The sequence below is a fragment of the Lathamus discolor genome, chromosome 3, assembly GCF_037157495.1.
Source record: "Lathamus discolor isolate bLatDis1 chromosome 3, bLatDis1.hap1, whole genome shotgun sequence".
NCBI lineage: Eukaryota > Metazoa > Chordata > Aves > Psittaciformes > Psittacidae > Lathamus > Lathamus discolor.
The window spans coordinates 26,305,716-26,328,149 of NC_088886.1; the positions used below are offsets into that span (position 1 = coordinate 26,305,716).

Here is a 22,434-nt window from a genome sequence, read left to right on the forward strand (position 1 = left end):
ATCCACACTGCAAAAGCATGGAAACTAAACTTGGGGTGTATTAAAAGGAAGAGATTTACAGTTATTTCATTTTAAATGGTTCTTGTAGAAAGGTCAAATGTCAAAATATTCTTGTATTTAAAAATACTGGGACTTGTAAACATAAAAATGCACCCCTTAGAGCAATGCTTGCATGCCAGAATGTTAAACTGCTTAGCGCACTATGAGACAAGTTTGTCTGTTTAATAAAAGCACTCTGAACTGTATCAGAAGGAACCATTTTGGTTCTCTATAATGAGAAAATGAACTATTTCAAAATGAATATGAATCAGGAAGAAAGCATACTTAGTCATCCTACATATCCTGAAAAGGTAAATTTGATCTGTTGTGCCTTGCATAGCAAATGTTCTATGTTCAGTGTTTTAAAATTGATAGTGCATTAGTCAGGAACTGCAGGATCTCTTAGAAGTTAATTAACATTCCCCAAAACATATAAGGACTGCAAATTAAATCGCTGATTTTTTTTGTGAATTGCAGTAAAAGGAATCACTATTAGGTTGGCTTCAGTCAGATTTCCAGATACACCCCAAAAGCAGTGTATCCATTCATAGGATGTGAAAGATTTTTGCAACTTTGCCCTTTGGCAAAACTCAGCAATTCAGCTTTATTTTAGTAAATCGGGATCCTCTGGAATATTTTTTATTGATGCTATGATAGACACTATTAATGTATTTCTCTCTACAGTTCCTCCAAGTGTTGTTGGTACTAACCCTGAGAATTTGACTGTGGTGGTGAATAATTTCATCACTCTGACTTGTGAGGTCACTGGCTTTCCACCTCCTGATCTCAGCTGGCTCAAGAATGGGAAACCTATCAGTTCAAATACCAACACTCTTATTGTGCCCGGTGAGAACTCAGTTATTTCTACCCTTTCATCCAAAGTTCTGTCTGTTTTGTCTTGATAATGGCACTATTTATGGAGTCAGTGTATTCTTAGCATTGCTCCAGTGAGTACCCAAGACACTCAGCCTACTGTATTTAACAATTTTTTTGTCTGTTGGGTGGGCTCATTTTTAAAGAAAACTGTCTGAGACTGAACACTGCACTAAACTGTGTGGAAAAGACTAGAGGGCACGTCGTGTAACAGAGGTGCTCTGATATAGGCATTCATTAAAGTTGAGTCACTTTGACTCACCTTCCAAAGAAATTATCAGAAATTGTGTGGAGCTAAGATAAATTCTGCTGGCTTAGATATAAAAAGTAAAAATCTTCCCACTGACATCAGTGGGAAACTGGATTAATCCTCCTGAACTCTCAGGAAGAAATCCTTGTATTCTCAGGTCTTCTTAACCATTCAAAGCTCCTCACTAAATTAGGTCCAGGAGTGTCTGTCATTTTACTGCTGCTGCTGCTTATCTTCAGCCCAGGGTAAAAAGTGAAAATCACTTGCTATGCTGCTCAGTCTTGTCATGCTGGTATAACATGACAGGTGGGCTGTGTTACAGCATAGTCTAAGGCACAGACATGGAAATTGCTTTATGGCAGTAGAAGCATCTGTGCAGATTAGTAAAGTAGGCAGGGGCAATAAGCTTCACAAGTGAAGACAGATGAGACTAAGGAATAAAGAACGGGGTAGTGACAAAGTGGAAAGGGCATAATTATGTTAGGAGGCAGTAGTTAGAAGCTATGAAACAAACAGGTCTAAAAGGAGTATTTGTGGTCCAAGCACTCATGAATTTACCCTAAAATTTTAGTTCTCTTGACTAGATTTTTTTTTTCTTTTAATGAACCTTAAAAAGGAATGACACTGCACTGTTTTTTGAATTAGAGGTTAATTTAGTGCCTGTGTTCAATCCGTTGGACCTGCTATTTTGAAATAGCATTTGAGACTGATAAAATAAGCACAGAATAAATTTCAAGCCTTCTGTCTTCACTTCAGGTGCTCGGACTCTGCAGATTCCCCAAGCCAAACTACTAGATGATGGTGAATATACTTGTATTGCCAGAAACCAAGCTGGGGAAAGTCAGAAGAAGAGTTTCCTAACTGTCCTTGGTTTGTTTTTTACTAATTTCTGAAATAATATCCATTGCTTTGAAAATGCAGTATTTTGTATTTATTTTTATTAGGCTGGGTTTTGCCCTCTCACAAAACAAAGACAGAAATAACTCTGAGCTGCTTCTACAGTGCCTCCAAGCATCAAAGACCACAGTGGAACCTCACTGACAGTGCTGAATGTGAGAGTGGGAACCCCAGTGATGTTGGAGTGCGAGTCCAATGCTATTCCACCACCAGTCATCACCTGGTACAAGAACAGGCGCATAATTTCAGAGTCTGCAAATGTGGAGGTCTTAGCAGATGGGCAAACGTTACAAATCAAGGGTGCAGAGGTAGGCCAGGCTTGTGAGATGCTCCATCTGCCACTGCTTTGCTACCATTAAGCTATTTTGCTGTTTATTGTTGTATCCTACTGGCTGTACACAGGAGATGTATTTGCTGGGGAGACTTTCATTCTGTGAAAAGGACCTTGAAATGGCAGAGGCAAAGGCTGTTAATATCTCTAAAGTGTGACTTTAAAATAAGACTCCATAATAAGTTTTGTTTATTTACTTTTATTTTAGGTTTCTGATACAGGCCAGTATGTGTGCAAAGCCATAAATATTGCAGGGAGAGATGATAAAAATTTCCATCTTAATGTTTATGGTGAGCATACTCTGCATTATCTGCAGTAGTTACCTTAATACCATAGATATTATAGAGTAGACAATTCAAAATCAGTCTACAAAAATATTTGGTAACTGAACTATTCTTACTGCTTCCATTAAATTTTTAGTGCCACCAAATATAGAAGGCCCTGAACAAGAGTTGATCAATGAAGCTGTCAGTAATCCTGTTACCTTTGTGTGTGATGCTACTGGAATTCCTCCACCAACGTTAGTGTGGCTTAAGAATGGAAAACCAATAGGTATCTTTCTCTCATGTTCTTTACCACTCTTTTTTCACCCTTTGGGGTACCACTCTGCCATTTGCTGTTTATTTCTTGTTTCTTCTTCATCTGTCTCTAGACAGACTGTTATGTTAACTGATTGGAATCTTTGTTTTGAAATTTTGATGAAAAAAAATTCAAGATATGTTTGCTCTCTGTGGTCTGCTTTGGAATGACTGTTTGTTTACGTATTTGCAGAAAGTTCCGACTTTCTTGACGTTCATATTTTATCTGGTGGAAGCAAGCTTCAGATTGCTCGCTCTCAGCTTCTAGACAGTGGGACCTACACATGTATTGCCTCAAATATAGAGGGAAAAGCTCAGAAAACCTTCGTGCTTTCCATTCAAGGTAAGGCATGAGAGTGCTGTGAGCAGAACTGATTAATGCTTGTCGAGAGTGACACTGTGTCTATGCTAAAGACACTGAGATAATATAGACATGTAGAAAAGCAGAGAATTTGGACCATTATTTCTATCATCTGCAGCCAGTGAGGAAAAATTGTAAGAGGATTATATACTTGGAAATTTGCATGAAACAATATTCTTAACCTTGACTTGAAACCAGGCAGAAGGGCTGTGAGTGTTTGCTGCTGATCACATCCTTCCTCCTGCACACTTAAAATGTATTGGTTTGTTGAAAGTGGAGCACCACACATTTATGGATGAAGAAGCAGTGATGATACTTCTTGCCTTTTTTGCCATAGCAAATAGAAGATAGCAAAGAAATGCAGTCAGAATTTCCTTATGATTTTTCCCACACACACTCAAATGAGAAACCTTTGTTACAGAATTGACTCCTGCCTTGCTGTTTGTCACCCTCATGCTGCATCTGTCTTGTTTTCTTCTGTTCCTAATGACTCATCCCCATTAATTATGCTAGTTCCTCACCATATCTAATAACACATCTGTTGTATAGCATCTCCAGCTCTTTGCCATCATCCCTTCCCATGCCAGCAATTGCTAGTTGAGGAAGAAGAAGCTGCATCAGCTGTGAGCTGAGTGTGGTGGCACACCCATGCGTGATGGCTGGCCATCAGCAGGCCAAACAAATCTAGTAACTGTTTGCCATAGTGATCATTCTTTGGGGCTGCTGGTTTTGTGTGTGTGTTCCTTCCCTGCTAGGTTTTCCCCAAGTTTAGGAATTTAATATCAATCTGCTTGTTTGATCAAGTGTGACAGAAATTGCTTCAAATGCTCCAAACTTACTATTGGGACTGATGGTCTTGGTGGATAGCATGTCTGTCATCCTTATCCTTTAAGCTAACAGGTTAAAAATGGCTGCTGGTTAGGATAGAGTATGTGGCTGTTAACAGGAACATGATGGTTATGATGTAATAGAACATTTGACTGTGCTCTAAGTATATGATCAAGAGCTAAACACGCACTCAGTCATATACAGTGCATTGTGATGTTTAATGAAATGGGATTTTTTCATAATATTGTTGCATATGTTAGCATCATTTGAGGAGAAAGCTGTAGATATTAAATATAATGGCAAAGATACATTTTTTTATGATTCTGTAAATTGGCTATTTTAAGGAATGATTGAAGTGGCTTTGAATTTATATTTACAGAACCCCCTCTAGAAACAATATAATCATGTACAATCTAAAATAGATTTGAATGGAGATACTGCAATAAATGCTAGTTACTAGTATAAGCACCTGCAGTGTAACTTCTTATAGTTTAGATTGTTTCTTGCTGATGAATCTTCTCTTCCCTCCATTATACTTTTCCAGTTCCTCCTAATATTGTTGGCTCTGAAATGCCTGGTGAGGTCAGTGTCCTTCTGGGAGAAAGCATCCAGCTTGTCTGCAATGCCAATGGAGTGCCCACGCCTGTTCTGCAATGGCTTAAAGACGGAAAAACAGTTGCCAGTGAAGATTTACAAAGAATAAGGCAAGGAAAAATAAGCAAACACTGCATTCTCTTCTACAGTGTTAAACCTCAGAGGGTCCTAAAAAGGGAGCATAAAAAAGGCCACTGAGGAAGGGGTGTAAAGAGGGCCTGAGTCTTAGATTAGGTTAAGAACATCATCTCCCTTTGTAGCTTCTACAAACCTTTTTTTTTTTTTTTTTTTTTTGCATAGAGATAAGTATATGAAAGCTATTTCTTTCTTGGTTAATAAATTCCATTAAAGTTCTTCAAGTTCATTAAGGTTTATTCAGGTCAGTAAGTTCCATTAAGTTTCTTTTAAGGGAAAAGATCTGAGACATGGAAACATTTTACTCTTGATGCTTTTCATTATGGAATCTTAAAAACACTATTTGGAATTGAATCCCAATGTGAGGTTAAACAGGTCATCTCTAGGAAAAGATTTTAGACTATCTCTAATAAAAATGTTTGCAAAAAACAATGGTTCTCTCACCGAATTCCCAGGAGGATAGAGATAATTGATTTAAATGTACAAAACTGACTGTTTATTTGCCAGATCATAGTAATACGTAAACAAATTCACTGTGTTTTATGACCTTCCTTGTAGAGTAACTCCAGATGGCAGCACATTAAACATTTTCAAAGCTCTCAGTTCTGATACAGGAAAATACAGTTGTGTGGCTGCTAATCCTGCAGGCGAGGAAGACCGAATTTTCAACTTGAATGTATATGGTGAGTTTTCAAAGACGTGAAGCTGAAATCTAGTCCACAAACATATCTTTGTAAGCACTCCCGAGAGAGGGCCAAGAAATTACACTGTCTTCAGTGTAATACTATATGCATGTGTTTCCTATTTCATATACTGTAGATATCACAGTATATTAACCAGGATGTTCTGTCAATGACAAAATGATTCAAATTGCTGGAAATGTGTTTTGTGATAAATAGAAATGAATTCCTTTGGCATATGTGGAGTTTGTCATAATAGAGAAATTCTACTTGCTGTGATTTTTTTTTTTTTTTTTTCCCATTGTAGAGAAAGAGAAACTTCGGGCTGATTTACTATGGTACCGCTTTTTTTGTTGTAGTAGTTTATTTTCACTAATTTCAATCAAAGCACATCAGCTGAAACCAGAGTAGCACGGTAGGGAACTAATAGTTACAGGTTCCTAGAATTTTAAAGAAAAAAATGTTTGAGTTTTGGATTAAATTCTTCTCTTGCACATTTTGGCATACATAAGATAGTGAGCATAACTTCTTTAGCAGTGTAGAGACTGGACACATTAGTTTGTGAAAAAAAGTGCTCATTAAGTGCAATGACTAGTGTGAAAGAGTGAAGAATTCATGTTGTGATTCAAGCCCAGCAGTGATGGAACCATGAAGCCCCTCACTCAGTCCCCCACTTCTTCCCACCCTGCTCCTGGAGGGATGGGGAGCAGAATTGAAAGAATGGAAATCCCACGGGTTGAGATAAGAACAGTCCAGTAACTCAGGAATAATACAAAACCACTACTGCTACCACCAATAATGATAATGATAAGGGAAATAACAAAGGGAGGGAATATAAAACTAAAAGGGGAAAGGAAAACAAACAATAAACACAAGTGATGCCCAGTACAGTTGCTCACCACCCTCTGACCAATACCCAGCCAGACCAGAGCAGCAGTCTGGGCCTTCCAGGTAACTTCCTCCAGTTTATATACTGGGCATGACATGCTGTGATATGGAATACCCCTTTGGCTGGTTTGGGTCAGGTGCCCTGTCTCTGCTTCCTCCCAGCTTCCCGTCACCCTCCTCACTGGCAGAGCATGAGATTGAAAAGTCCTTGATCGGAGTAAACATTATTTAGCAACGACTAAAGCATCGGTGTGTTATCAGCATTGTTCTTAGACTACAGTCAAAAACCAGCTACTATGAAGAAGAAAAATAACTGCTACAGCAGAACCCAGGACATAGACATAGGCAGCACTTCACAGTGGTGTAAACATCTGTCCCAGTTATACAGAGGCTCAGAATCAATTGGAGTATCAGCATGAGCAGAGTAACAAGAGATGGCCTTTGATATAAGTAACAATACTGAATGACCACATCACATCTTTTGGGGACAGAATGGCACTACACAACAGTGGAGACCTTTTTGATTGCTTTGTATTGGTTGAGATTCAAGCAATAGTGAACTTAAATGGTCTTATCTGTGTAACTCTCATGGTATATGATGGGAACTAAAGTCAGCCAGTGCTTAGAGCTGCATGTGCCTGGGCCTTCTTTACTTAGTGAGTGGATAAGTCCCTTCTTGTCCCCAAGACCAAAACTTTCAAACTAACCTATAAAACCCTAATTTACTCTTTAAAAAAAATGTGAATCTTTTTATTGAATTGCTTGTGGGGCATTAGGTGCAGGATTTCCTGCAAGGTAACACATGTGGAATGATTTTAAGAGCTGGTTTTAATATCTTCCTTTTCAACATCTACAAAATGTAGTTCCTCCAACAATAGCCAATAATAAAGATGAACCAGAGGACCTCACTGCCCTTTTGGAAACCTCCCTAAATATTGAATGTACTGCTACTGGAACTCCACCACCACAGATAAACTGGCTAAAGGATGGCCTTCCTCTGTCTGTCTCCTCCCAAATCAGGTTGATGTCAGCTGGACAAATTCTCAGGTTGGTTTTCATCTATTTTAACTAGCTGAGTTTTCTCTTTTGGTATATCATCAGAATTCAGCTAGTATTTTTTGAAGCAAGAATAGGATTTTATCAAACCCATGCAATAATAATGTTTTCCATTACAACTTGCTTAAAATTATTTTTCTTTAGATTTGCCAGGGTGCAGATATCTGATACTGGTGCATACACTTGTGTGGCATCTAACAGAGCTGGAGTGGACAACAAACATTACAACCTTCAAGTTTTTGGTAAGTTTCTCTGAAATGCTTATGTAAGGACCTTATTTCTTTATTTCTTAAACCCAATATTCAATATAACATCTGGGTTGTACTCTGTATGAATCAAATCTTTGTTTCTTGGCAGTACCACCAAGTTTGGATAATGCAGGAGGAACGGAGGATCTGAATGTAGTAAAAGGCAGTTCAGCTTCCATGAAGTGTCTTACTGATGGCTCTCCTGCCCCTACTATGTCTTGGTTTATAAATGGACGTCCTTTAAGCCTCGGAGCTCACCTAACATCAAGTAACCGAGGAATGGTCCTTAATTTTGTAAAAGTAGAGATTGGTGACACAGGCAAATACACTTGTGTAGCATCCAATGAAGCTGGAGATACCAGCAAACATTTTTCCCTGAAAGTGTTGGGTAAGTGTTAACTTTTCAGTTGAACAAAATATAAGCAGTAAATGAATATCTACTCAGGACAGCAATTGAAAAGTCTCTAGGGATAAGGAGATTTTCAAGAAACGTTTAATTTGATAAATGAGAAAAATAAGGAATTGGAAGACATCTAAAGATGTGTGAATGAATAATTCGGTATATTTTCCCTAGTGTTTCCAGAGTACTGAAATAAGCTATAGTTAATAGTAAACTAATTTATAAAGTAATTTGTTTTAAATTAATAATTTTAGTTGGTAGAAATTCAGCTTGAAAGGTTGATAGTGCAGCTGAAGGCATGGCTGACGGTATGACAGCTAAAGGGCTTATATATTCCTTATATATATAAGGATATTATGCAATATATTGTGATATTATGCAATATATTATGCACAGTGTATTATGCAATATATTTTATCTGGAATTATGAAAATATTTTCTAACTAATAATTCCACCTTATAGAATATGCAAATTAATAGACAAAGGCAGATGCAAATCTTATGAGATAGTGAATTCGTGACAGATACAGCGCTAATGTAGAGTAATTCTACAAGCTCTAATCATAAGGCTGAGTATCATATTTTGTAGGCTTTTTGAATCAATAAAGAACTTGAATGTTCTTCCTTCCACAGAGCCACCCCACATCAATGGTTCAGATGAACCAGAAGAGCTCTCTGTCATCATTAACAACCCTCTTGAACTTCTCTGCATCTCTTCTGGCATTCCGGTCCCCAAAATCTCATGGATGAAGGATGGGCGCCCGCTTTTGCAGAATGATAATATTCATGTCCTAAGAGATGTCCTTCAAATAACCAGTGCTCAGGTAGAGTATTTATTTCAAAATAGCCTCAGTTTTGCAAACCCTAGAGGAGTGTACAGAACTGTCTTTTATTTGGACCATCTGAAGAGATGTCCGGAAAACTAAAAATCATCCACCTGCATTTGCAGTTAGAGGATATATTTTTTAAGACTTGCTTTGGAGTTTTCCATACAGAACAAGCAGTAGTATTATGGATTGAGAGTGTCCAAGCATTTCTGCCTCTCCTGAGCATTATTACTTTAATTTTATTTCAGAGTTCTGTATTTTTCAATTTATCGGTGCTTTATGTTACAATTAATGCTTGGGGGCTTGTCTTTTTCTGGGGTTAGTTCTGGTTTTAGTCTGTGTCTGTAATATGTTCTTGTTCATTTCCTACCTTTCAGACTCTCTTTACTATCTCTTGCTGTTCTTTCAGGTTTTGTAGTTCCTCCTAAGGCTTTCTTCTCTATCTAGTAGCCCAGATTTTCCTAATATCCATTTGTTTCTCACATTGTAAGCCATATATTGCAGAGAAAAACTGAATCTGCAGTCATCTGTGTTCAAATTAAGAGAAAACAAAAATAAAGACAACAGAAAGACACTTGGATTAATTCAGACAATAATGGAGTCCAGGGGAAAAGAATCTTTAAAGACTTGCACCTAAGGTTGTATTGAGCTGTGAAAAGACAGACTGAATTTCACCAAACAGAAGTAAGACAGGGCTTGTGACTGTTTCCTGGCTTGTTTAGCTTGTAAAGCAATTATTTCTTGTCACTACAGTAAGGAGTTTACAGGAAGGATAAAGCATAAAGGTATTAATAATTATGTGTGCACAAAAAGATTTCCTAACTACCCAAAACTGATCCTTCCTTAGATGGATACCTATAGCTAGTTCCATCTTTATTGATTACCTGTTGTAAAAAGCATCACAAAGAGAAAGGTTCTTGCTAGAGACACATTATCCAGGGGGATTTTATGGGGTCCTGCAGCTTCTAAGACATCTTTGTAAAATCCCACCATGCTAAATAAGGTTTTCTAGAACTTCATTTATTTATTTTCAGCCATTCCTTTGTTATTGTGTTTGTGGTCAAGTGCTGCCTGTTATATGTTGTTGCCCATGTTTGTATTTCACAGTTTTTCTGAATTGTTCCCATATTCTGAGGTTTCTGCTGAAGTTATTTGTGTGTTTTAGGTGGAAGACACAGGAAGATACACATGTTTAGCATCCAGCCCAGCAGGCGATGACGATAAGGAATATTTAGTAAGAGTGCATGGTAAGTTTAATTTAGGGGAAAAAATATTCCTTTAAATATACCACTAAGGTATCTATCAGTATCTCATTTTACAAGTTAAATGTTACTAAAGAATTACATGTTTTGAGACAGTGATATTACACCGTGTGATCATAGCTAACATTTCTGAATAAGGGTAACAATTCTGAACACGATACACAATTAAAAAGGAAAGTTCCACCTGATGCAACTGGTTTCTGTTATAATTCCAAGTCTTTTATTTTGAATACTTAGGAAGTTTATAGATATCAGTATTCAGCTGGATTGTGTTTATTGTGTTTACTGAAAAAGAATGTGAAGTATACTGACATCTACCATAATCTTAAGTTTTCAGTATAAAAAGAAATATTTTTAGCAATGAATATGTAAAATATAATGACAGTAAAGGAAGTATAAATGGGAGTTCTCCTGTTTCTTGAAGACTATAGCTCCTGTGTTAAGCGACTAACAGTTTATAGAACTTCAGTGATCTCTGCTCTGTCTGGTTTAAATGCCAGTACTCTCACTGAGAATGGACTTTAATTTCTGTCACAGCAGTTTCCAGTGTGTGACTTAGGAAACATGTTCACATGCTAGGCAAATGTGATATATTTAACACAAGAATTAAAAAGTAGGGCTAATTCATGATACTGTAGTTTTCTATTTATTTTTAACTTAAGAAAAAAAATGGAAATTTTCAATTAATATTTTTAATGAAACTCATATGTGTGGTGTTAATTTTTTTCTTAATTCTTGTAACAGTTCCTCCTAACATTGCTGGTACCAGTGGTCCACAGGACTTCACCGTGTTGCAGAATAGACAAATTATACTGGAATGCAAATCTGATGCTGTGCCACCTCCGACAATCTCATGGCTTAAAAATGGAGAACTTTTAGAGGTATAGTGGTTACATTATTTGTACTAGTCTTTTGTTCCCTGTATTTTTTTACACACACTGCTTGAGGTTTCTTGTTCTGCTCACTCTCCCCTTCAGCGCAGTCCAAGTCATGGTGCCTTGAGTTCATGAGAAGCTGAGTAGCCCCAGTACAAATATAGTTAGTCCTAAATGAGTACCTGAAGCTAGCAAGCATGTGAAGTGGCCATCCCGCTGTTACTTGTTCTTTTTTCCTTTAGGGGGATCCCTTGCTCCTCCTGGATCCTCTGAACAATGCTAGAAGCCTTCGGTATACTCCTGAATGGCTTCCCAGGAAAGGTAGCTGAGAAAAGACTACACTATATGTTTCCTTTGGGTATATTATGCATCCTCATATTATAGTAGTTTTTAGAAAGGAATTTAAAGAATTTGTACTGGAAAAAAATAAAAAAATGGGTTGCTAATCACCATAAGTTTTACATCAAATGCATCTTTTTCACTCAGAATTCCATGTTAAGGCATCAAGTCTTTGCTGGTTGAGAGACAATTAGCAAGATGAAGATGGTTTATACAGAAATAAATTTTTACTTCCCATCCTCTTCCTTGAAATCACTCAGAAACCAGGTGATTTCTAATTGAACAATTGAAATCCAGTTATCAATTAAACTTAATTGATAATTTTCCCTCAATTGCTCTTTATTCATAAATAAAGAGGAAACAAGTTCAGTTTATTAATTGTGTCTCCCTTAACTGTAATCCACCAGTAGTCTTCACCCAAAGTTCTCCTTATTTGCTTTCCTTCTGACATGTCATTCTTCAGACTCTATTGTAGATTTAGAAATGAAATATTAGTGGAAGAAATAAGAATATGGTGGGCTATTATGTCTTCCTAAGTGCTGCTGGGGAATGTAATCTTGAATGTAGCACAGGAACTAGCTAGAAACAAGACTGACTTAAACACTCTGTTTCTGAATGATGAAATAGTTAATTGGATAGTGATTTTCAAATTTTTTTTTTAATGAAAGCAAGGTTGAACAAGGGTTGGAAGTTCAGAATGTGAATAATTTTGCCTCAGTCTTTCAAGAAAGCTTGTGTTCTAAAAGCAGTGCTTAACAAAAATAAAGCATGAAAAGAAGCCACTGCTTTATGGTGAAAATTTGTAGCAGAGCAATTGAGGAACATTATAATAGACATAGGTACTCAGCTGATAACATTTGTATTAACTTTTGTAATATTAGTTCTCTTGCCTCGTGAGAACACACGACAATATGTGAGGGCTGAGGCATCTTGGTTGTGTGGTAGAGTCAATCCACTGCCTTAGATTTAAATAGAGCAGGGGATTTCAATCTCTAGAGATATCTTCAGTCCAGCACTAAATTTAAGTTATACATTTCAGACATGCAGTCTTAATTTGTCGTGTGTACTTTAAGTAACAGAATTAGGTTTATTGTGTTTTGTACCATCCTTTTCATTCTTCAGCATAGCTTATATAAATATATATTCTAGATAGCAGGAAAACATTAGTGTCTTCCTGAATGCCTGGTTGCTTTCTCGACTTTGAAGAAATGTAATAGGCTACTAATACTAAGCAGCTGGGAATGAGCTTTCCTTGGGTATGGAAAGAGGTGCTCTGTGGCATATTCTTGTCTTTGGAAAAATTGAGGTTTCACAATGACAAGAGAGGATTGGAGAAAGGTTCTCAGGCTGCTGTGTTATTTCAATTTAAGTTATCACTGCTTTTTGTAATGTAGCCTTGTGGTGGAGGGGGTAATTCCTCCTGGTTTTGTTACCTTCTGTTGTGCAAATTTTGAGGTCTAATTTAAGCCTCTGTATGCTTAATAGTGTAATTGTGCAGCACCACCATTCTTGGTAACAGAACCATAGAAAGATCTAGCTTCTAGTAGCTTTGGAGTCCTTGTACTCTTCGCTGATATGGAAATCCACACTGAGTGTTAAGAAGTAGGTAGGAGCATCTTGACCTAATCTGGTTTCTTTTAAAAACTTGGAAAAATTTCTGAATCTGTATTGTTTCAAAAATGGGTTTTCTGACATGCCTTGAGAAGAGTGTAAGGACTATGTGGTAGCTTCGTTGTCTGTCCTTTGTTGTCAATATGCTTCTATGTTTAGAATCCATATGATAGGCTGTTTGTCCAACAGGAAATTCCAGTTATTACACAAAATCTGACTGTCTATAATCTACTCTGGTTGTGTGTCATTTCACCTGTGGCTCTAGCACTGTTGTTTATTCTGTATTGATAGACTTTCTGAGTTGGTGCTTAGTACGAGACCAGTGTACTATGGTACTAGTGCAGAGAAGTGCAGAACCAGCAGAGTTTCACCTATCTGTTGTAGCTGTTATTCTCAGATCTTCTACCCAAAAGAGTAGATGGGAATGTCAGCTTTCAACTTCACCCAAAGTATGGGTAGCACATACTGGAAAAGTCTTGAGTTTCTGATATTTTTCTACTGTTCTCTACTCACTTAACTTCTTGAACACTTGTAGTTGATATCACCATCAGTCATTCATGCAGATATGACCCAGATAGGTTGTAGTAAAAATACCTTGATTGAAGGGTTACCTAGCAGGTGCTATAGAGTCATTGTAGAGCTGAGAGGAATGGTATCCTCGTATTTGGAAATGCTGGCTAGTAAACTTAGTAGCTAAGTTTGTGCTTAGATCAGGACTGTGGTGTTTGAAGAACAGTGTGCAGAAACTTCTATTTCTTCTGCCTTTAGTGTGCATGGATTTAAAAAAAAAATAAAAAAAAAAATTATTTGTCGTGTTCTATTAACTGCCCCTTTCCATAAAATCTCAAAAGCCCCTTGGCTGCATAACCTGAAAAGCTCTCTTATTCAGGCACAAGCCCCAGTAGCGGTTCCAAGGGGGAACCATTATACAATGATAATTTTTAAAACTTTGTTTACCCTATTACCTTTGCAGATGTAAACAACGTTAAGCCAGCAGTAAATTCAGTCTCTGGTTCATCTTTGGCCTTCTTTCATGGCTTTTATTACTCTGCGACAACAGAACGTTCCATCTTCATAAGGAGAAGAATAGTAAAGCTAAATTTGTCAAACTCTCTGTCTTTTCCATTAGGGAACTCCTCGAGTTCGAATCCTATCCAATGGGCGATACCTGCAGATCAATAACGCTGACCTCAGTGATACAGCAAGCTATACATGTGTGGCAAGTAATATCGCAGGAAAAGTGACCAGGGAGTTTGTGCTGACAGTACATGGTAAAATCATGGATCCAGTCTTGTGCATTTTGATCTTTGCATGGTATTTCTGCAGGAGTTCATACAGCAAGAAAGAACCTTTAATAGTCTTTTTCTAGCCCACTGTTGGCCACTTAGGCCAAGTCTAAACTGTGGCACCCTCTGTATTACCTTGTGTGTGCCACCATCTGAGTCCACAGTTGTCCCCGACACTAAAGGACCTGTTGGGGACTCACCATGGTTCACTGTACAACTGTTTGTGCTTCCTGCTAATGGAGGGTGCTCTGCATCTAGCCATCATCCTGATAAAGAGGCAGGATACATCCAGAATGATGAAGGACTGAGAAATATTCTTGGACAAATTCAGAGAAATTCTTAAAAGCACTTGACTAGCACCTTGGGGACTAGGTTTCATAGCTGGCTTGGCCACCAGTTTTGCAAATTACTTGAAAACTCGTTTCTTCTCTGCACCTGTATGCAGGAGATAGTAAGATAAGGCTTGAAGGATCCTATGCATCTAGATGCTTGTCCGGTATTACCATAGACCTGAGTTTCATTTTAAACCTATGTATTTTCTCACCTCTAGTCTAATGAGAAGCTATTATATTCTCACACTTGGGTGATGATATGAAACTTTTTTTCCTATTTCTGTTCACTTCACAGCCCAGTCATATGTACCTGCATTACATTGTTCCCCCAATGACTGTTTTTGCTGGTCCAGCTAAAATTCTTTTTCTCCTTAATTTAAAATAAGGAAGAAAGTATATCACCATAGCCTTACTTTGCTGAACTAAATATGCTGAACTCTTTTACTATTTTAGCTGTATTATATCCTTTGCAGTAATTTGCAATGACCTTTAGAATGCATTTCAGACAAACTTTCTTTTTCATTCCCTGCTGCATCATGGCAATTATCATGCACTACACAAAATGGTAAGAAACTTATTTTTGTCTTTGCAGTGATCCCCATACCTGTTACTACATCTATTTTCATGTGTTTAGGGTTCAATCATTGCAGTGTGAAGTTTTTTCTTTAGATAACAAGCAATTTTTGGCTTTACAGTGGCTCCTACGATCCGAAGCAGTCCTCAGACTGTTACTGTGCATATAAATGCTTCTGCTATTCTGGAGTGTATTGCAGAAGGAGTACCAACCCCAAGAATTACATGGAGGAAGGATGGGGCTATTTTTACTGGAAACAATACAAGGTATTATCCAAAAATCAGCATAAATATTATTAATCAGTTTTTAAGAATGTATGAACCACAGAAAGATTAATTTGACATCTGTGACTCATAAATTAGTTTTACTTTCACAAATTAGAACTAATATTTGTACTATGATTTCAAATAGACACAAATGTGGAAAATACAGTGATAGAAGCAGTAATATGAAGAGGTTTCATACTTTTATTGTTAAGAAGGACAAAAAACTTCTTTGACAACCAAATATAATAATGATTCTTCCGGTATTAAAGATTTTGAACAGTAAATGTGAAAGATTTTGTTATTGTTATTATTACTATTATTTTTATAATAGTAATATATAAATATTATCTAATATATAAAACTTTGTATATCTGTTCCAGTATCAACTTTCATTACAATTAATAGTTTCCATCTTTTCATTGTTCTACGGGGAAGTAGTTGGGATTTTCTAGAACTGAGCAAATGCTAAAGAATTCATTTATATTTCAAAGAAAAAAGTACAATCATTAGTTAGGCATTTTTAAAGGCTAAATGAGAAACCATAATAAAAGGCTTTCGGATATTTTCTGCAAATCTGGCATCATTTATATGGAATCACTATGTCAGCTAAATTTCATGATTTCTCTGGAAAATAGATGTGCTGGAAAAAATGAAGTCAGAATAAGTGCAACAAATGAGAAAACTCTATATGCCCAAATTAAGACATCATGTGTCTAGGCTATTTGTTGTGTACCCTGAGTCATGTTTTCCTTCAGCACTACCAAGATAGCCTATGGTTCTGTTGATTGGGTAGTGGAAAAAAAATATATGGGTTTATTTCAGATATTCCATGTTAGAGGATGGATCTCTACACATACACTCAGCACATGTTACTGACACGGGAAGATATGTGTGTATGGCAACCAATGCAGCTGGCACTGAACGCAAACGAATTGACCTGCAAGTTCTTGGTAAAAGTTTTGGGTTTAGATAAGTATATGTGCTTGAAGTCCAGTCACATCATTGTTCTTGTTCCGACAGATCGTATTTTAAGTTTAGCCCCTTTTTAGCTGCTCTGCTTAAAAAAATAAAAAACGAAAAATAAAATATAATTAGATTTGTGGCCTTAAGAGTACAACCCAAATGTTTATGAAAAGAAAATATTTACTCCTTTTGGACTGGAAATAGAAAGACTTGATACATCCCATGCTGTATGTTTAGGAAGTTTGCTACTGTCACTCTTTCTAAAAATCAAATAAATGTATTTGGCAGTTCAGGTCTATATAAAGGTATGAGAAGAGTCTGTGGGCATATGTACATAATTATTCTGAATAATTAAGCTTTGTTTGTCTTTAGTTCCTCCAGCTATTGCTCCTGGACACACAAATATCACAGTTACTGTAAATGTGCAGACCACTTTGCCTTGTGAAACCACTGGAATTCCAAAACCAGCAATTAGCTGGAAAAAGAATGGGCATCTGCTTAGTGTTGAGCAGAACCAGAATATGTACAGGTGAGAGATGTTTTATTTTCAGTGTGGGTCTAAAATTTTCAGGGATGATTTTGGCACTTTAAAAATTTAGCCATTCTTAAATGTAATCTTTTATAACCAGCAAAGTCAGTGGTCTGATTACCTGAGAAGAAATATTTCAATGTGTTTTACTTTCTTCTCTTTTCTTTGTTCAGACTTCTATCTTCAGGTTCCTTAGTAATCATTTCTCCCACTGTGGATGATACTGCTGTCTATGAGTGCTCTGTGTCAAATGATGCAGGAGAAGATCAAAGAGCAGTTGAGCTCACTGTTCAAGGTAGAGGGAATATTGCTATTACATCTGTATGGCATTGAGGATTTCTTTGGGGCATTCCAATGTTGAGATCATATTTTTATATCATGCTTTTCTGATACTGATATCCATAACTCTCTAGTATTCCCAAGAAATGCAAGTTATTTCCAAGAATTCATAAAAATGAAAAGGAGCAAGTAACCTTTACACTGATCTTCATTTTTAGTGCCCCCATCCATAGCAGATGAAGCCACAGACCTTTTGGTGACAAAGCTGTCTCCAGTAGTGATTTCCTGCACTGTGTCAGGGGTTCCTGTCCCCTCAGTTCATTGGACCAAAAATGGCATAAAGTTGCTTCCCAGAGGAGATGGCTACAGAATTCTCTCTTCAGGTAGTATGAGTGACTGGAGCTCAGCCTCATATCTAGAAATAATGACTTAAATAAATGCAAACAACCCCTCTGCAATTTCTTAGAATAAAAATAGAGACCTCTTCAGATGGATGCTGTATTCACAGTGAAACTCTCCTGTGGGATACTGCTGTATGTTGTAACGCACCCTCTTTGTTGCAGGTGCCATCGAAATACCTGCTGCTCAGCTAGCACATGCAGGACGGTACACCTGTGTGGCCAGGAATGCAGCTGGCTCAGCTCACAGACATGTTACTCTTCACATTCAGGGTAAGATGGGAAGGTAAAGGGAAAATGCATTCTGTAAGTAAGTGCTGTTGATTTAACACATACGTGTGCTGCAGAATAACGGTGAGACCAGAGTGCACTGTCACAAACAGTGTCTTGCTCAGCCAAATTGTCTTGCAGATGCACTGATTAATCACAAAGTCACTACTCTGCATGTTACAACTCTGGTACCTTGGGTAGAATCTCCCAGTCCATGCTGTGCTATTTTATTTTTGTGAGGTTTTTTATTTGTGTATATGTGATGGCAAATTGCAAGAAGTAAGGCTGTATTCTATACCTTCTCAGACTCTCGGATGACGCAATTTTAGTATCTCCTGTATTTTCCTTTCAATTTTGTTCCACAGAACCACCAGTTATCCAAACTCAGCCAGGGACACTGGATGTCATTGTGAACAATCCCATTCTGCTACCATGTGAAGCGACAGGTACACCTCGACCCATAATAACATGGCAAAAGGAGGGCATCAATATAATCACAACAGGTATCCCCTTAACTTCAGCCCACTTGCTGTAACTCAGAAACTTGTTTTCTCTTTTCTGAATGTTCAAACTTAGATATAAGGAACTTATTCATTTTAAAATGAACAAACAAGCCAACGGAAAAAAAAACAAGCCCAAAGTTTCATACTGTGCTTATATTTGTTTTAGGAAACAGTTATATGGTTCTTCCAAGTGGCAGTTTACAGATTGCAAAATCAGCTATTGAAGATGCTGGCACTTACATGTGTGTTGCTCAAAATCCAGCTGGCACTGCTCTGGGGAAGATCAAACTGAAAGTGCAAGGTAAATCATCTTTTAAACTTGTACTGATCTACAGACAAGAAATCTGTGTATGCTTTCTGTTAGTCAAAACACAATTCTGAGCAATAGAAATAGACTTAATGCTTTCCTATTTGATGACACTGAATAGAACCCAGGAGGCTTATTCCCTTTTGTTGTTTAATTTACGATCAAGGTACGCTTTTAGGATTATTTTCACCAAGAACCGAAGCATTCCATGCTTCTTACAACATCTAAGTATTTTAAAAATTTTTCTTATTCTTTTCAGTTCCTCCTGTTATCAAATCTCACCTCAAGGAATACATTGTTCCTGTTGATCAGTCTGTCACTCTGCAGTGCGAGGCTGAAGGCTACCCTGGGCCAGAGATCAGTTGGCATAAAGATGGACAGCAAATAACCGAGTCCATTAGAAGAAGAATTCTTAGTACTGGTGCTCTTCAGATTGTGTTTGTACAGCCTGGTGACACTGGCCTTTACACATGCATAGCAGCAAACCTGGCAGGCTCCAGCACGTCTAGCATGGACCTTACTGTACAAAGTAAGTGGGACTGTATGGAAACATCATGCATTATCACAGCATAAACTTACACCAGGTAAGGAGCTAGGATGTAAGGGAGAAGCTCAGCAAAATTGCACTACTTAAAGGGTGGGTTTTACTGGGTTATAGTTACTTGAATTTACAAAGAGCTTTACATTTGTCTGACTTAGCTTATACTTTTGTTATAAGTAGTTCACACATTTCTCTGGTTTCCTTAATGGTGGTCATCAATAGGGACTAAAAAAATAAAGAAGATCCAGACAATGGTTCAGGTATTCAGTGCAGTATGGTATGCTTTTACAGTAGTGCTTGGATAATACATAACAATATATCTTTTCAATATACCTTCTCACAGTTCCACCCAAGATTCGCAGGAGTGATGCTCAGTACACAGTCACAGAAAACTCCCAGGCTGTTCTATCCTGTGTGGCTGACGGGATTCCAACACCAACAATAAACTGGAAGAAGGACAATACACTGTTGACAGAGATAGTAGGAAAATACCAGGCTATGCCAGATGGAGACCTCATTTTGGACAGTGTTGTTGTAAGTTTCCTGAATCTAAGCTATGCCTCAACAGGTTTGCCAATAGTAAGACTCTGTTTCTCTTCATATACACCCACTTTTGGATTAATCTTTGTTTTATTTTGTTTTCTTGCTCTTAATGTTCCAAAGTAATATTCAATTTTCCACTGTGGAGTAAAATCTGTAAAAAATTTAGAGTGATAAGGAAGGGCAAAAAGAAAGTTGTCTTTCAAATTTAGAGGAAGTGAAAGAGTTCAGATGAGCATTTCTTCCGAGTGTTTGTTCCAACTTTTTGAGATTCGCTTATCGTTACAAGGGGTAGCATTGTGTAGGATATATCACAGCTGAATTTCCCCAACATGCTTTCTTTTAGCATGAAGATTCTGGCAGTTACACCTGTATTGCGAACAATGCTGCTGGAGAAGACACACATACTGTCACCCTGATAGTTCATGTGCTTCCAGCTTTTACTGAACTGCCTGGAGATGTAGCTTTGACTAAAGGAGAACAGCTCAGATTAACTTGCAAAGCAACTGGGATACCAGTACCCAAAATAACATGGACCTTTAACAATAACGTCATTCCAGGTAGGTGACACCGGGTTTTATTGGTCATTCCGCTCTGCAGTTGTTTCCCCACACACACACAGCATTGCAATTAGTTTAGGATAAGGAAGAAAAATAATCTAGAGGTAACAAAGTTGATAGGCAGTGATTGTGTGAGGAATATCTTCAATGTTGTGCAATCATGTAATTAAATTGTCTTTCAGACAAAGCTGTAAGGACATAAGAAATTGTTCCTCTTCTGTAATCAATAATGTAACACATTAAAAAAAATCTGTATTTGATGATATTTATTCAACATCCAACAACTAATGCTATTTCTCCTAAATTTGGAGAAAACTGCAGCAGGTCATAGAATGTAGATGCACAAAGCCTGAAATTAAGGGAAAACTTAAGTGAATACAGGCATGTGGGCAAATGTTATAGCAGTTCTGTGCATTTATGAGGTATCTAAGCAATTAAATGATACAATGCCATTGAGCTGTGTTGCTGAATAGCACTGTAATTCAAACAGTCTTACAACATACCAGTCACTGAGATGTACACATTTAAAATCATTGGAGTAACCCTTTGTACTGTGTTCTCCCTTCAGCACAGTATGATGATGTAAATGGTCACAGCGAACTTGTTATTGAAAGAGTGTCTAAAGATGACTCTGGTACATACGTCTGCACAGCAGAAAACACAGTTGGCTCAATCAAAGCTATTGGTTTTGTGTATGTCAAAGGTATGTAAAACATCAGTAGTTATGGACAGTTTCACACAGCCATCTGTTTTGATAGTAGAATCCTAGCATGGTTTGGGATGGAAGGGACATTAAAGATCACCTAGTTCCACACCCCTACCACAGGCAGGGACATCTTTCTCTAAACAGACTGCTCAAAGCCCCATCCAATCTGGCCTTGAATACTTCTAGGGAGGGGGCATCCACAACTTCTCTTGGCAACATGTGCCAGTCTTGCCACCAGTAAAGAATTTCTTCCTAATAGCTAATCTAAATTTATCCTCTTTCAGTTTAAAACCATTACCCCTAGTATTTGGTACACTGTCTACAGCTAAATGGGAAAAATTAAAACAGTTTGAAACTCATACTTCAGAAAGTCAGAGATGAATGATCCCTTTCAGCAATTCCATTAGGGGCATTTGATTTTGACTCTGCTATTTCTTTGCCATTAATTGTGTTCTCAGAGCCTCCAGTCTTCAAAGGCGATTACCACTCTAGCCGAATTGAGCCCTTGGGAGGCAATGCTATGTTGAATTGTGAAGCCAGAGGAGATCCACCTCCAACCATCCAGTGGAGCAAAAAAGGAGTTGGTATTCAGATTAGCAATAGGATCCGACAGCTTAACAATGGTTCTCTCGCTATCTATGGCACTATAGTGAGTCACTGGTCTGTTATAATGTGTTTCTGCGTTTTACTTGATTAATAAAGATATTCCAGATCAAGATATTTTGAAAGTCCAAGGCTTGATGTTTAACACACTTTTGCTTTTACCTTTAACAAAGGTTGTTTTAACTCAGACTAGAATTAGACTCAAATTGTTCCGTCAAAAAAACCCCATGGGGCTATCCTTTAATTGTCAGAGAGACTGAATCTACATACTAATCATTGGTGTGTGAAATTGTACCCAGTTATGTGGGACTTTTACTTTTGACCTTAAAAGAGCCTCGTTTCTACAACAGGTCATCTGAAAATCAGGTGTGTTGTCCATGTAATATCATTTGGCATTTAAATTCCTAATGTAAATTGCAAGACATGTTGTTTTACCCCGTAAACTGATGTCCACATTTTGAAATGGGGTTGAAAACTGCAGGCAGGGAGGGACACCTTCCATTAGACCAGGTTGTTCAAAGCACCACGCAACCTGGCCTTTAATACTTACAGGGAGAGGACATGCACAATTTATCTTGGCAACATGTGCCAGTCTTGCCATCCTCACATTAAAGAGTTTCTTCCTAATAGCTAATCTAATGAGAAGAGATCTTACTAGATTCTTTGTTACACACTCATTTAAACTTTGTTTAAACAGCTCATTGA

General features: G+C 37.6%; 1 protein-coding gene across 1 annotated transcript in view; it reads left to right on the forward strand.

The window, feature by feature from the left end:
• HMCN1 (hemicentin 1) overlaps positions 1–22,434 on the forward strand; it is a 196,023-nt gene that overhangs the window by 150,055 nt on the left and 23,534 nt on the right. Inside the window, exons 58-85 of the mRNA XM_065674233.1 lie at positions 724–885; positions 1,919–2,032; positions 2,165–2,367; positions 2,599–2,680; positions 2,811–2,942; positions 3,162–3,311; positions 4,702–4,861; positions 5,445–5,569; positions 7,318–7,501; positions 7,655–7,752; positions 7,868–8,146; positions 8,792–8,982; positions 10,151–10,232; positions 10,992–11,128; positions 14,202–14,343; positions 15,386–15,530; positions 16,353–16,480; positions 16,866–17,022; positions 17,196–17,317; positions 17,520–17,684; positions 17,865–17,972; positions 18,335–18,472; positions 18,639–18,773; positions 19,039–19,308; positions 19,664–19,854; positions 20,207–20,420; positions 20,989–21,123; positions 21,585–21,775. Coding sequence (XP_065530305.1) covers positions 724–885; positions 1,919–2,032; positions 2,165–2,367; positions 2,599–2,680; positions 2,811–2,942; positions 3,162–3,311; positions 4,702–4,861; positions 5,445–5,569; positions 7,318–7,501; positions 7,655–7,752; positions 7,868–8,146; positions 8,792–8,982; positions 10,151–10,232; positions 10,992–11,128; positions 14,202–14,343; positions 15,386–15,530; positions 16,353–16,480; positions 16,866–17,022; positions 17,196–17,317; positions 17,520–17,684; positions 17,865–17,972; positions 18,335–18,472; positions 18,639–18,773; positions 19,039–19,308; positions 19,664–19,854; positions 20,207–20,420; positions 20,989–21,123; positions 21,585–21,775 — 4,340 coding nt within the window. The remainder of the gene's footprint in view (positions 1–723; positions 886–1,918; positions 2,033–2,164; positions 2,368–2,598; positions 2,681–2,810; positions 2,943–3,161; positions 3,312–4,701; positions 4,862–5,444; positions 5,570–7,317; positions 7,502–7,654; positions 7,753–7,867; positions 8,147–8,791; positions 8,983–10,150; positions 10,233–10,991; positions 11,129–14,201; positions 14,344–15,385; positions 15,531–16,352; positions 16,481–16,865; positions 17,023–17,195; positions 17,318–17,519; positions 17,685–17,864; positions 17,973–18,334; positions 18,473–18,638; positions 18,774–19,038; positions 19,309–19,663; positions 19,855–20,206; positions 20,421–20,988; positions 21,124–21,584; positions 21,776–22,434) is intronic.